This window comes from Calidris pugnax, unplaced genomic scaffold, assembly GCF_001431845.1.
Source record: "Calidris pugnax isolate Ruff unplaced genomic scaffold, ASM143184v1 scaffold24, whole genome shotgun sequence".
NCBI lineage: Eukaryota > Metazoa > Chordata > Aves > Charadriiformes > Scolopacidae > Calidris > Calidris pugnax.
In genome coordinates this window covers 38,200,812-38,215,870 of record NW_015090922.1, presented here as the reverse complement: position 1 = coordinate 38,215,870, position 15,059 = coordinate 38,200,812, and the positions used below count along the sequence as shown (strand labels likewise).

Here is a 15,059-nt window from a genome sequence, read left to right as displayed (position 1 = left end):
ATCTAGAGCAATGCCACCTAGTGTTTCCTGCCATAACAAGTTAGCAATTTTTTGGACTTAAAAAAAAGAAAATGTGTTGTTATGAAGTAGTGTAGCATTACCACAAATGGGTCAATTTTTACTGCAGGAGACACTGACTTGTTACAGTGTGGTTCCTCAGCCCAGAACATCCTACTTGGTGCTTTTTGGCTATCACAGTGCTTCAGGGAATAAATGAGTTTTGGTCTAACACTTTGATTTTGCTCATTTCCCATGTCTGCTTCAGAATGCTACAGCGAAAGTGAACACGATGATCCAGAAATAACCGACACACCACCTCCCCCCTACACAGTCCAGCCACCTCCGCCTTCGGTAAGTAATTAGCTTGCTTCTAGTTGCTAACCACTTGGCACAAAACTTTCTCGAGGTGGTGGACCTTTGAGAAATAACCTAAAAGAGCAGCTGGAAATGTTCACCCTGTGTGCCTGTGAAATGAGGATGCTCTGACAGCACCTGCCCCGTGCTGGGAGCTTGCACTGCAAAGAACTGATCCCTCCAATAGAGGTAGATTTATTGTGCTGGAGAAAGGGAAGTGTCACTCTACTTTGTAGACATGCTGTAACACACTGCTATAACCCTGTTTTTCATACTATTCTTTTTTAAAAAAAAAATTCTTTCTTTTTGTGACACTGGTAGCATCATCCAACAGATTTGTATTTAATTGTTTGTTTGGGCTTTTCTTAAGACTGCTGAATTTGAAGCTGGTTTTGGAGCAGTGAAGAAAAGTGAAGGGCCTCTTCTTACAGTGATAAAACCAGTTCTTTTCTTCTACCTGTGAAAAATAGACTATAAAATTTGAAAATAAGCATGCTTCCAAAATCCATACCATTTTTTTCTCTTGCTGTAGAGTATTTGTCCAGAATATTCCTTCCTGCCTCGCTTCATTTCATAAATTAGAATAAGCACTATGCACCCTCATGTATCTAATTAAATTGACTTGCCTAATTATTAGGCACTTATCGCACTATTAATCTTGTTTCTATATTGTTGTTTCTCTCAGTGATCTCATCTCCCTTTACATGTGCTTTAAGATATGAGGTTTACTTAATTCTGTGTTTAGAAATGAGTAATCTGGTTTGGGATGGTAATTCAGCTGAAAAAAGGAAGCCTGAGTTTAAGCTTTTCCCTTCCCCAGCTGAAAGTTAACATCGAGGGGTACGGAGTAACATACCTAGTACTGAATCATTTCATTGCATCTCATGGAAGAGAAGTGTCTGCTGCCTCGTTGGTGTGGTACAGGTTCCTATATGGCACATTGAAATGGCAATCCAGTAGCTGGGGTGGGCACCAAGGTGGCAAAGCAGGAACAAATTTGAAATACACAGATGAGCTGGAGAAGCTTGCACGGTCACAGGCAATAAGAAAAGGAGATTTCATGCCCAGGATTGCCTGGCTGGCAATCTTTAATTAGCACACATAAAGCTGGGAGCATATGTCACACTGTCACCCACTTGCCCCCTTCTGTTTCAGTCAGATAAGTCAGCCTTCACTTCCGCTCCTGACACAGTTGTGTAATGTTAATCACTGCAAAACAATCCCCCTGGCACTCGGGGGTGCGTGCTGTGCACCCCTGTGTAAAACGTGATTCTTTATGGCCTGTATTAACTGGAAGTTAAATGTGGCTGAGTGGCTATAAATATCGGAGAAAATAGGAACCTTGGCAATATGTCTCCAAGAGTTATTCTGGGCCAAGGGCTGATAATGAAGCCTCTTGAATGTTATTCCTCAGTGGTTTGTGTTTAAGAGGCTGTAGATGTCTTTTTCGTCTGTTCACCTCCGAGTGAATGCCTGCATTTTTCAAGATGATGAGTTTTAAACAGGTGCTGTTTTTTAGTTTTCTGTTTTTCTGGCTTCCGGCTGCTTGACAGTCTGTTGCTGCAGAGGCCATCTCCGGTTGTCTCCTTCCCATATGTTCTTCTTGAGTGCTGGCCTCCACGTTTTGGCAGGGGACATGTGGGAGGCAGGCAATGTGCAGGTGCTGAGGGGTCCTGCTTCCTCAGCCTTTCTCTTTAGGGCTATCTTCCCTCCATCCTTTACCTCTCTCAGCCGACTTCTCTTCATCCCCAGTTTAAAATCCCTTCCCCCACGGACAAAGATGAGTATCTCCTGGGCAAAGCTGTCATCTTTTCACCCTAGAAGTGGCCACTGGAATAAGTTTCAGCTGCCATGTGTGTGCCCTGTGCTCAGCTTGCTTATGTGGTGGGTAGGAACAGTTAGGTAGCAACGCAGCTGAGTATGACTGCAAGTCAGAGTCTTCTTTTAAATATTCAATTTAATGCCCCTTTCCCTCCTGGATGGGTAGAAGGATTGAGAAAGCACAGATTCTGCTGGAAAGCCAATTCTAGGAGTGGAGCTCTTAGTCGTTTCAGGGAAGACTGGTTAAACATTGCTTGCTGCCCGTTTATTCACTGTGGAATTTTTGAGCCAAGCTGTGAGATCCCAAACGTGATGGATCTGGGCTGATACTCTGTGGGCACGCCACTTTTTGGAAGGCCTGCTTGCGTCTTTTCAAATTGCTACTGGATGAGGGACTCATCCTGGAAAACCAGCCCAGCATCAAGAATTCCACAGGCATTAACTGGGGTTCCTTTCTTTTTGTTATTTTTGTATTTTTTTAAAGTTGCACTTCTTTCTCCCAAGTGCCAAAGAGGTTTTGCAAAATAGGTATTAGGAGCTATGGACATTTTGGAAAATCAAACTTGGAAAGGCTTCTGAACTTGAGATCAACTCCAGACTGAAAACTATTAGTCTGGAAAGTAATAGCCACCCAGGTACAGCCTCTGTTATGTGTTAGAGCAGCAAACATTTCACTGTACTTCTAGCACAAAGTTTTCATTTGTTGTTCAGTTCTCTGCTGACTCAATACATTTTAAAACTTGAAAAAGAAAACAAGTACTGATCATAAGCTTTCCATGTTTATTCATGTTTTTGGGTACTGTGGAAGAAAAAAGCAAGTGAGGAACAAGTAAATTTTAACATCTGTAGGACAAAAGTTAAACTGACCATCTGCATTAATTTCTCCACACGTGAATGGATTTACAGTTCAAAAAGCAGCAGCTTTGTTGAGACAATAGATTGCAGCAGTCCCAAAAGAGCAGTTGAGGTGTTTCATGGTGATAATTTTTCTCTAAAAAATGTCTAGAGACTCATTGATCTCCTGTGGAATCCTTATGATCTGCTGGCTCAAGTATCTGCTTTTTAAAATGTCCCCAAATGGAGATTTATTATTATATGGATGATTGCAAAACTTCCAAAGGAACCACTTGAGTAAGTTAGGTAAACGTTTGTCATGCCAAATAAAAAAACTCCACAACACATATGTAGAGAAGGAGAAACACATTCTGGCAGTCACCTTTGTTCTCACCCACATTTTCTTTATTTAACACACAATGAAAATGAAAACAAAAATATATTCCACTCAGCGAGGTGCAGTTTTCATTTCAGTGGCACTTTCTTTTGCATGGAAAAGTGCCAGAAAAGTAGAGGTGAGATCTAACATCTTCCTTTCCTGCCTTTGAACAATTGAAATTGGACCATGTGAGCAAGGGCTTTTACTGTTTGGTGGTTCTGCTTGGCTGTACAAATGCTTTAACAATTTGTCTTTGCATAGGAGCTCTAAGATGAAATGCTTCAGGTCACCTGTGTTCCCAAGGGGTTTTTTGTCACTCATACATGTAGTTTATGAGAGCATCTCCTTGTCCTTTGCTTTAGGATGCATTTGTGAAGGTTTCCTTTCAAAAAACAAAAATGCACCTGAAACACAATGTTGTAATTCTCATAATAGGAACATGAATTAAGTCTAGTGTCACAGTGTTTGGGACAGTGTTGGAGGAATGGCTTTGAAAATCTACAAAAGTGAAGAAAGTGCTACAAACAAACAGTGACCCAAAATATGATAATGGTCCCCCTTATCCTCTGAATTGATTAGTAACTACATGATATAGCTCAATTAGAAGCACGGGAAGGCAAATCAACTTTGCTTTTTTTAATGTAAAAAGGAAGTAGTATACATTACAGCAACACTGAATTGCAGTTTATATATCATGATCGAAAAAATTTTCACTCTTGGTTTCATTTATATTGAATGCATCTTATTTCTAGTTTACCAGGTTATAAATAAGTGTTCCACGTTAGTCCCTTTATTGTGTTTGCAGGTTGTCCGGGTTTCCCTAGCAACACCTCAGTAATTTTCAGTACTTCCAGCTTAGTTATCATCTGTTTTAATCCTTACACAGATTTATTCTACATATGTTTTGAGAACATAAACTTGCCAGAATTGTGGTCCGTCAAGTCTGGTATTCTGCTTCTGGCATCGGCCAGTAGGAAATGATTTGCAGAAGGAGTAAATTTCTGCCATAGCAGATACAGGAAATCTGGCATTCATATCATGATGGTCACATCATGATTTCTGATAGTTTCTCCTAAAAGTTTCACATAAGCTTTGTCTTCCATTGTCTTTCATTACTTTATTTATTATTGTCAATTAATCCTCTTCTGGGCATTTTAATATATATTTGTGTGTTTGTGTATGTATTACTTGTGTATTTGACTCTCTTGGCTCATCTTTTCAGTGGTGTTTAATGGCCAAGAAGCAGAACTAGTGCTAGTTCTTCTTGTGTGAGTTGCTTTTGGTGATTGGATAATAGTACAACTCAAGCAATGTAAAACCTTACAGTAGAGAAAAAACTGGGCATCTATTTTCTTGTTTGGGAAGATAAATACTTTTCAAAACTTTGTTCTTTTTCTCAACCTTTCTTTACATGGAATTGTGCATCCATCATACCCTCTCACATTCAACTCCGAGCTCCTCATGATGACTGTTAGATGTCTCTGAGACCTCTCTGGTTGTATGTGCTCTTGTTAAGGTAGGGTAACAAGTGTACTACGGAGGGCCTTAGGATATCTTACTAATTTCTGATGTGTTTCTAGTGAAGTTTGGGTCTTTTTCCAGATTCATGTGCTGAAGGATGAGTCTTAGCAGGTGAATGACCAGCCCAAATCTTGTAGCACTCCCTTTTTCCTGCCCTCCACCCCATGACTGTCTGTTTTTTCTTTCCATCATTAACTTGCCATCATATTACTTGTCAGTCTTCTTACCTTGGTGAATGATTAGTCCCTTGAATGGACAAGGTAAAATTTTTTTTTTTTTCTGAGAAGGTCAAGGTACTTCAGTACTTGGGCCCATTTCTGCCTATCTGTGGTTATGTCATTAGTGGATTTATGGAGTGCTTCAAGACAACTTCATGTTCAATGGATAATTCGGAGTTTCTCTGCTGCACTCTTGATTAGACCAATAAAGTGTAGAAAAAGTAAAGAGGAAACGTGAGTGTGAGACCTAGCATGGAAGCTTACATTCAATACAATATTTTTCCTTGATTTTTTGTTTTTAGGCATTGTCAGATTTTTGTCTGGTTTACTTCTGGTTTCCTTGTGCTTTAATTTCTGAAGTTACTGCTCTGTAGGAGATTGGCTGCCATATCTCAGACTTGTTTGCATGGATAATTAATCAGATTCTATAAGGTTTTTGTGAATTGGCATTTCAGCTGCATATCCATAACATATAGAACCTAGGAAGAGGAATAACTTGCAAATAATTTTTCTTTTTTTCTCCCCTCGCCTGACTCCCACCCTGTTTCTGGAAAGCAGGATCAGCAGAAGTCTTCTTTCACCTCGACTCTGTCAAGTGAAGCATCCTGTTCTCTCTCCTCTCCTGAAAGCACTTTCAACTCTCAAGAGTCGTCTTCTTCCTTGACATCCAAAGTGGTTTATTCCGAGAGACAGTCCTGGCTTGACCTGGTTAATAGCTCTGCCACAGAAGAGGGTGATCCACCTTTAACGTTCTGCGTACAGATTCATTCTGATGAGCTGCCAGAAGCAGACTGTGGAGAAGCGGCAGAAAGCCAGGAGGTCCAACTTTCCAAACCCAATGGTGGATCCCAAAACTCTTTTTTAGGTCTGGATACACATTGTCTAGCAGTGCCAGATGCAACGGGACAGAGATCACTAGCCAAAGGTGAGCTAATGAGAGAGGAGATTTTTGTGTGCAGAGTCATACAATGTGGGAGTTCAGGGGTTTTCCTCACCTTCCTTTCCCCTTCCTTCATTTTTGTTCTTCACTGAAGAGTTTTTCCAGTGGCACATAATTTTTAACAAACATTTGGTTTGTTGCACATTAAATATATAACTTAGTATCTAATTGGTGAGTAACTTTACAGCTTTTCTCAAGTTTTACCTATTTCTTAGAATCATAGCCTCCTTATAAAATCCTAACACAAGCATATTTTTATAGCTTCCTTTATTTTAATAGAGCTGTTTTTCATTAGGTAAGACTGAATCAAAATTTTAAGAAAGAGTGTCACAGAACTGACCCCTTAAGCAAAAATAGCGGTGAATGTGGGGATAGGTCAATCCAACTTTAAAAATAAAACCAGTTGCATGTACTTCAAGTACATGTTCCCTATTTGTTTAAGGAGCTTTGTTGTAATCAAGGGGAAACAACTACAATCTTGAATCAGCATGTCCATTAGGACTGGATTTTGTTTAAGCAAACAGGTATCTGCATAGCTATTCTCTTACCAAAATGTACTGCTAAATGAAAAAGGTGGCTCAGTTCCAGAATTTGGTCATTGTTACTGTTAATAGCTCTCCTGCCATAGTGGGGTGATGTGTCTTACCTTTTGAGCAAAGCTTCTTCTTCCTGCATTAAAAGCAGATGAAGCATAAGAGATGCTGCCTAGAGAGTTAACACATAAGGAAGCAACGATGTTCTTGTGCATCAGTTCTACCTGTGATTCTAAATCCTTGTAAAGATTTGAAGAGAGCACTTTGCTGCTGTGGAAGAGCAGTGTTGTCACAGTACAATGCAAAACAAGGGTGCAGCCAAAAGCTTAGGCTGGAGGTCACACAAAGGTGGAAAGAGACAGCACTGGACTCATTTGGAACTTAGGGTATTTCTCTGCAGGTGAGCTTGGCACTGATTGAAAAATCACAGTACAAGGCACTTTAGTTACATTGTCAGTCTCCTAATTGTTTTACAAATATCAACAGTTAGCACCCCTTTAGTTTGTCATGTGTTTTTCTGATTTTACAAAACAAACAAACAAGAAAAAGTGCTCTGGTTTTACAAGCAGTGAAAAGGCTGGGGCTGGCAGAAATGTGGTCCCTAATGAAAATGTCACAAAGACATGGTAAATACATTGTCTTCTGTAATTTCACTTTCTCGGTTACGTTTGGCTAAGCAATGCCTTTGGGAAAAATTATTAGGTACATTGAGGTGGATTGTTGGAGTGTAGGTCACACATGGTATGGTGGCTTACAGGTCCTCTTAGGCAAGATTCACTCGTTGCTCTTCAGAAATCTAAACTTTTGCTTAGAATGTGTTACTCTGGTATTGTCAGCAGTCCTGCAATAATGCACAGGTTAATGCTTTCCATTATAACTGTATATATCTTTTGTGGATGATCATAGAATTAAGCATGACACATAATAATTTAAGGCATAGTTTAATAGGTTTCATTATCCTAACCAATAGTTTAATAGGTTTCATTATCCTAACCAATAAAAATCGAATTAAAATATAAATTAAGGCACAGTTCGGGTATATTCCTGTCGTTTGTAAGGTGGTTTAATTTTCCCAAAAATATTCCTGGGGAAACGGGTCTAGTGGGAGGTGTCCCTGCCCATGGCAGGGGGGTTGAAACTCAATGATCTTTAAGGTCCTTTCCAACCCAAACCATTCTATGATTCTATGAAATGAATTCTTCCGTTGCTCACTACTTAGCTGATGGCCAACCCTGATCTCAGAACACTTCCATCCTAACCACACCAGTGATCTCTGACGGAATTCCAGAAATAGATCATTTCAATGAGACAGTCTCTATGGAAACTGTATAACCTCACTGGTTACTGTCTGCATCATAACCCGTTGTTGAGCAAGTGAGACGTACACCAAACACACATTTTTCTTTCTTTTATCAGTCTGCATATTATGGGGGTGTGATGGAGAGTGTTGGCATGTGGGGCCATCCCCCACAATGGCCACTGAAAAAAAGAAATGAAATAATTTGCAAGGGGATTAGTTAAACTACTTCAGTTTGAGCATGAGGTAGGGAAAAAAAAAAAAAAAAGAAAAGAATTAATGTAAAAATAACAATTTGGTTCCAAATGAAATTTATCAAAAAGGATGCAATTCTGGTTCTATAGCCCCAAGAATTTCCCCCTCCAGCTAGTTGATAAGGATGTGCACAAATACTGTGAGATGAATTCAAATTGTGAGCTAAAAGCTAGCTGCAAAACCTCACGATTTACAATAACTAGTAAGAAAACCCTTGTTATCTGGTGTGAAACAAGAATGCATCCCTCAGTGCAGACTGTATTATTTGCTTTACAATGCATCTGAACAGCGCATTTCTGACAGCTCGTCATGTTTCAGAGTAAAGAGACTGCGTCTGGGAGACGACAGGTCTGTCTTGCATTGGCATTTGTCCTGAAAGCACATGTCCCATGTGCTTAAAGCTGGCCCTCCTGTTATCAGAACAGCTATGGGGTCTTTGAACCCACTCCCCACAGAGCCTTCCTGTGTGTCTGTGCTCTCTCCTTCTCCTTGTGAGGAGAGAAAAAACCAGTCACACATTCTGCTGTGTGGCTGCATTCTGCTGACTAAAACCCCATGAGGAATTTTTGGTTGTAGCTGATAGCAGCCTGGAGCTGAGGGGAAAGTTTTCAAGAAACTACAAATTCAACTAAATGAGCATGGCTTCTTTATTTATTTATTTATTTAGTATTTTATGAAATCTGCTAAGCAACTGTAAGTGCCTGGTGTAAGGGCCTGAGCTGTACCATATGATACATTTAACAACTTTTCCAGCCACTCTTTGTGATGTTAGGACCATTCTCAGCCTTAATTCTCAGTGCCAATTACTGGGGAGAAGTTACATACAAGAGGGTAATGCAAAGGTACCAAACCTAAGAGTTTAACAGTTTTCTCTTCTAGAAGGAGGTCAGCATTAGGTTTCCATTTATTTTGCGGGAATATTTAATGCTTCTGTGTTGTAGCTTTGCCACTTGCACAGTGAAAAAGGGTTCAAAGCTGCCTGTGACACAAAGAAACTGAAAGGTAAACAAGAAACAGTCAAGAATACAAACAACTCTCCGACTACGTGCTCTGTCTCCAGGAGCTGGCCTTGCCTGGGGTGGCCAGACATGCTCTGCAGCCAAACCCCATCCTTTGTGTTTCTTCTGGCAACTGTTGGAACAAAAAGTATCTGAATATGACCCACTACTGCCATCATCAAAAACTATGATAACAAAAGGAAGCCACAGAAACCGAGAGTTGCTGTAAGAATGCAGGAATGTGCGTTTGCACTTATTTAGGGATCTTCTACTATAGAAATAACATCCTTCTTCCTTGCTTTTTCTGGGGGTTTTATGATCACGTGAAGTTAATGAGTCTTGGCAAGGAATTCTTATGGTACCACTTCTGGTTTATTTATTTTACCTTAGCTCACAGAAGCTGGGAGAAGATCTGATGTGTACTGATATTGTGAAAAACCTGGAAAGCCTTTCACACACCACTTGGGTTTTATCTGGGTTGGTTTTGTGGGACGGAGTCGGTTCAATAGGAGTTGGATGCAGTCAACTCCTTCTTTTCTCAGAACTGGTATCCTCTTCCCTCTGGAGTCTGCCTGTGCCAGTAATAGCCAGAACAGATCCTCTGGTGTGCTCTGGCCCCTTTGTTCCTTCTACAGAAGTTACAGAAAATGGCTAGATTGTGGCTGAGACTAGCCAAGAAATACGTCTAGGGTGAGAACAACTGTGTAGAGAAACAACTGTGATGTTACTCATCAAAAAGGCTTTAGCAATCACTGTGAAAGCTATGGTGTTACAGTTTTCTGAACTCTCTGAAAAAGAGATACTTACCTGTATTTTTTTCCAGTTCAGTCACAGTTTGTTAAAATGGCATCCCTCACTGCTGAGTCCACTATACTGTTATAGTCAAAAGCATCTTACTGTTGGTGGTAACCGATTTTTCCTGTTATTTTCTCCCAATGTTGCCTACCTTTAGTTCTGCATTTGTCAGTAAGGAGTTTGCCTAAGCCATGCCCCCCTAATTCAAATATTTCCTGCCTTCTGTTCTGGAGTTTTGTGGAAAATGTGATTTCCTTGAGGTGTTATCATATTCCCCTTAAAAAATCTACTACTGCTGTGGAGAGTGGATGGGTGTGGGTGGTGTGTGTAGGTAGGTAAGTACGGGCAGAAGCCGTTTATGATTTTTATTTCTCTCTCCAGCCTGGGTCTATATGTTGTCCCATTGGCATCAATGGTTTTAGCAGAATCAGAAATAAGGGTGTTGGCACAGCCACTAGAAGCTCATAAGACCAGTGAAGACAGGAGGAAGAAGCAGGTTTTTTTTTTCTCCTGGGATAAGAACACAGTTGGAGAGCTGTGAAATCTCAGTTAGAGAATGGGAGAACAAGTATTTACATTTCAGCTTAGAGTTTGTAAGATATGTTCTGTTGGAGGCCATTTTCAATGCAAAATGCTCTTTTTGCCAGGCATTGCCAATTTCTAAAGCTTTACTGCTGGGAAACAATTAGCTTGATTTTTCACATCTGCTTTTTGGAAAGTTCTGGAAAATTTCACTTTTGTAGGCTTAAAGAACATTAAAGTTGAGATTTCAGGCAGGCTCCTGTATTGCCTCTGCAAGGTGGGGAGTCTCAATGCCTTAATGTCTCCCACCTGTGGCAAGTTGGCTGACAGGACGGTGGAAGCTGAAAACTGAGGAGGTGAGGAGCTGGCGTGTTGAACCTCTGGCAGCTCCCCCGTGTCTGTGATATCTCCTATTAGTTAGATGGAAAATCCAGATAAGTGGCATCAAGCCACAAAATTGTGTTTTACTTCTCCTGAAAGATTTTGTCAGAAGTTCTGACTTGCCTGAAATATTACTTTAGTTTCCTCGCCCCAACCGAAGGTCTCTTTCTCTTGAATGTTCAGATAGCTCAGGTCACGACTTCCCTTTTCCTTGGGTTAGCACTGGTTCTTTTCCACTGTCCCCACTGTGGGGACTGACAAAGCTAAGAGCTGTACAATACAATATAATTTTTCCAGAAGTGCTATGAAGCTTTTAGCAGACTGCAAGGCTTGTGAATGAAGTGCATTATGCAGGAGCCCAGGAAGACTGATTCTTCCAGTGGCATCACTCAACAGAATTGCTTATAGTTAATACTGCCAGGGGAAGGGAAAAAGTACACAAAGCATGTGTTCCCCTGTGTGCATGTACACGCTCATAAATGCACACAGTATGTAATATCCTTCCACTGTTGCTGTTTGTTTCTTACCACTAATCCTACAGTAGCTCCTGGGAGAAAAATGAATGTATTTTATCTTTAAAATAGGATGAGATAAAGAAGTGCTGCAGTAGAATTTCAGTTTCCTAACTTGCATGCCTGAGATAGAAAGTGCTTAGCTTGAAGAGTACTGGCGGAAGAGATAACTTGCATTATTATATTTTGAATGTGCCTGATGTTAGCTGTGTGACCCGGCTGGAAAGACTCACGTCAGAGCACTGCTTAGTGGGGCCCAAACTATCCATGTTATTAAGAATTTTTGTCAGTGGGATATAGCCATCGTTATAAACCTTCTGAGGTTAGCAAAGCTCAGAGAAGGGGTGGTACATTTATCTTTGAGAAGCCGACCCAGACAATCTGTTCATTTTTACACCAGTGTTTGAGTACTTTGTGTTTTTTGCATAGATTTTTATTTTGTGATGCAAAGCAAATATTTTGTGACAATTCAGTGGTATCGTCTAAATAGCCCAGGTTTCACAAGACTCATCCAAGTCTGAAGCCTAAAAATGTAGAACTGGCAAATGACTGTGCTTCTATTAAAGACTTTGTCATCTGCAGGTCAGTGTTCTGACTCCAGGTGCAAGGGAATTTAGCAATACAAAGTTCTGGGAAAGTGTGCTGTGAATGTTTGAATCCAGAGGAAAAAGTCCAGTCTGTGCTTAAGCCTTGAGTCATGTTGCTTTACATCTATTATCCAACCCTATTTGGATGTTTTGTGGGGAAAAAGTTCCTCATTTACTTTTGTGGCATCAAGAGGCTTGTGAAATATAGGAGAAATATATTTTCTTATCAGAGATCATTGTCTTGTTAATTAATTGTAGAAATAATACCTCTCCCCTTCCCGCATGAACTCTCCCCCTCAGATTTATAGCGTCAATTTGGTGTGTTCAGTGGCAGCTTCAGGCCTGTGACAGATGGGCTTTTGCTTTCTGAGCTTGGCTCAGGGGAACTCAGGACTTTGAAGGTAAAAGTCCAGATAGATACCAGTCTGACCTCAATTCATAGACCTACTCTTTGTCAACAGAAACAGTATCTGTTTCTATAGGAAAGCACAATATTATGACAATATTAACTGTTTTATGTTATAACTGTTGTAGGAGAAGTTCACTGTTCATCGGTGTAAAGAAAGATGGAGACAAAACTACTGTATGACTCATGCCTGGCTCTACACAGATTGTAGTTTTCATTCGCCCTTGTTTTCCAGCTGTTTCCTGAAATCCCATTTAGTTGCTTCACTGTCACTCCCTTGATCCACCCGATCTAAAAAATCTAGCACATTCCCTTCCCTCTGAAATTGCCTGACCCTGATCAGTCCTTTGGGGGTGGGAGTGGTGGAAGAATAAGCAATGGGAGAGGAGTTGGAGGTTGCAAACTTGAAAGAATGCAAGAGTTGAGTGCACGTTGCTGGTCAAGTACATTGTTTGGGAGCCCTTTGCTGGGCTTTTATGACCTCGGCTTCCTTTTTTTTTCCTGTGCCAAGTACTTCTGTCCTCCTTACCTTCATCAACAAACGCACAGAAGATACCAGAGTACTAAGCATGAGAGAAGGTGTTTTTTCTCATGCTTGCTGTTTTGTAAACCATTTAGGACACTGAGAATCTGCACAAATTATTCTCAAAAAATATCAGGAGCAGTGATCTTCTGAACTCCACGGCTTGACTATTTTTTAAAGTTTCTGGACAGGATCAATGCAATTTTTTTTTTTCTTTTTTATATGCTCTTTCTTGGATATCTGATAAAGATCAATTTATCTGTCAATACTGTGTACAGTCCTGGTGGGTGATGTCGAGAGTAGAGCTGAGGCAGTCCTGTGCAGGAGCTGGCTAATGAAACAAACAGCTGTTTCATCCCAAGAAAGTAGGCAGGAAGCTAGTTATAATTACGAGCCTCATGGCATGGGCTGACGGTTTTCAGGAAATACTACTGCCGTGTATTATGCCTTACACTTGCATTTTTTTCTGTTTACTGCAGCTTATTAAATATACAACAGTTCTCCTTTTCCTCCCGCAGCACAGTACCAAAGTTGGAAGCTATATTTAGTTCTTGTCAAGTTACAGCAGGCTTTTTATAATCGCATAGCAGTGAAAAAAAGGCCAGCAACACAGTGAAGGCAAATATTTGTAGCATATCATAAACCTTTCTTGTAACCTAAATATTTAGAAAGAACAGGGGTGTAGGAGGATGCTGTACTTTTTAAAACGTGGGAAAGATAAGGAGCAGCCTCCTAAGAGTGCTGACATGTTGGAGAAGTCTTTTTGCTGTGCCATGGGTGAGCAAAAGGACTTCTTCCTTCCATTCAGAACATGTTTGCTGTCTGATGATGGTTTAGAAAAGTCAATGTCTAACTTTTTGTTAAAAGAAAAGAATGACCAACCAGTTCAACCAGCACATGGAGTGCTGCAGTGGACAAGAATGACCACTGTCATCCCTAGTGAAATAAAAATAAATGTTATCCCAGTGGATCTTTAGGGACTCATTAGTACCCTGAAAACACCAAGAACTTTAAGATTTTCCTTTAGCAAACACTCAAGTAGAAAAGCTTGCAGTATGGACTGAGGGACAAGTAATGAGTTGTGCCATCTGTTGCTGAAAATGGTCTACTGCCAAAATACCCCTATATATGCGTGGTACATTCTTAGTTTCTGACTGCTCTTTTTAAAGTTATTTTATTCTGAAAAATGTCTTTTATTTCTATCTTATTTTATGCTATTTCATTCTCTGCTGTTGGCTAGTTTTTCCTTTCACGTTCTCTGTTATGGATGATGGTGGTGCAACTTAGGAGACATCATATATATCATAATTCAGGTGGAGATAATCAGGGCTTTGTTCGTAAGGCACCACAAGAAAATTCTGTGCTGTAATCTGTGAAACTCATGAGTTAAACATGAAGTGTCCCAAGGATTTCTGCTTTAATCTGTTTTCTGAGGACCTTCTGTTGGGGCCCCTGAAACGTTCCTATATTTCAGTTTATTGCTCAAATTTTTTTCAACTGTAGTTTCAATAATTACTGACCTGAATTGATACACCAAAGAGAATTTGACCTGTGAGTTGCCAGCTAGAAATGTAATTCACTGTGTGCAGCATGTAGGGAAAGGTGAATGGGTGCAGATGCTATCAGAGTTGTTTTCATTCAAATGCAGCATTATTGACAGTTGTTCTAAGTCTGTGACATATTTGGACCATTAAAGTAGTGCTTTATCAGTGGAAATACATGCCTGTATCTGTTTCTATCATGACCTGCTTCTTAAAAACACTTTAGTTTGGTACTATGGCTTTTTCATATGCATTATTACCCTATAAATTACCCTAAAAATCGCCCTTAGTTTTAACTCCCTTACCATTACTTTTTGACTTGGCTAAGAGTCTTTCTGATGGCTGAACTTAACAATTCTGCTGTTTGCTGCCATATTCATGTTCTCATACCCAATTTATTCTTTTCCTTGCAGACCAGGAAAAATGTGATGATGATGAGATGGAGCGACTTTACAAGTCATTAGAACAAGCAAGCCTGTCTCCCATTGGTGATCGTCGGCTGTCAACGAAGAAGGAGCTTAGGAAGTCATTTATCAAACGCAGCAAAAACCCTTCCATTAATGAGAAACTCCACAAAATTCGAATGCTCAACAGCACATTAAAGGTGAGGTTGCAGAGTGAGCCAAAAAAAGCCTGAGAGAG

The 15,059-nt window shown here is 40.2% G+C and overlaps 1 protein-coding gene across 8 annotated transcripts in view; it reads left to right on the top strand.

The window, feature by feature from the left end:
- Positions 1-15,059, top strand: part of IPCEF1 (interaction protein for cytohesin exchange factors 1) — a 99,299-nt gene that overhangs the window by 75,165 nt on the left and 9,075 nt on the right. For 6 of the 8 annotated variants that reach the window (XM_014950856.1, XM_014950855.1, XM_014950857.1 and 3 more), the window contains 3 exons: positions 266-351; positions 5,683-6,052; positions 14,831-15,021. In XM_014950856.1, coding sequence (XP_014806342.1) covers positions 266-351; positions 5,683-6,052; positions 14,831-15,021 — 647 coding nt within the window. The remainder of the gene's footprint in view (positions 1-265; positions 352-5,682; positions 6,053-14,830; positions 15,022-15,059) is intronic. The other 2 variants (XM_014950858.1, XM_014950860.1) reach the window with 1 other exon arrangement.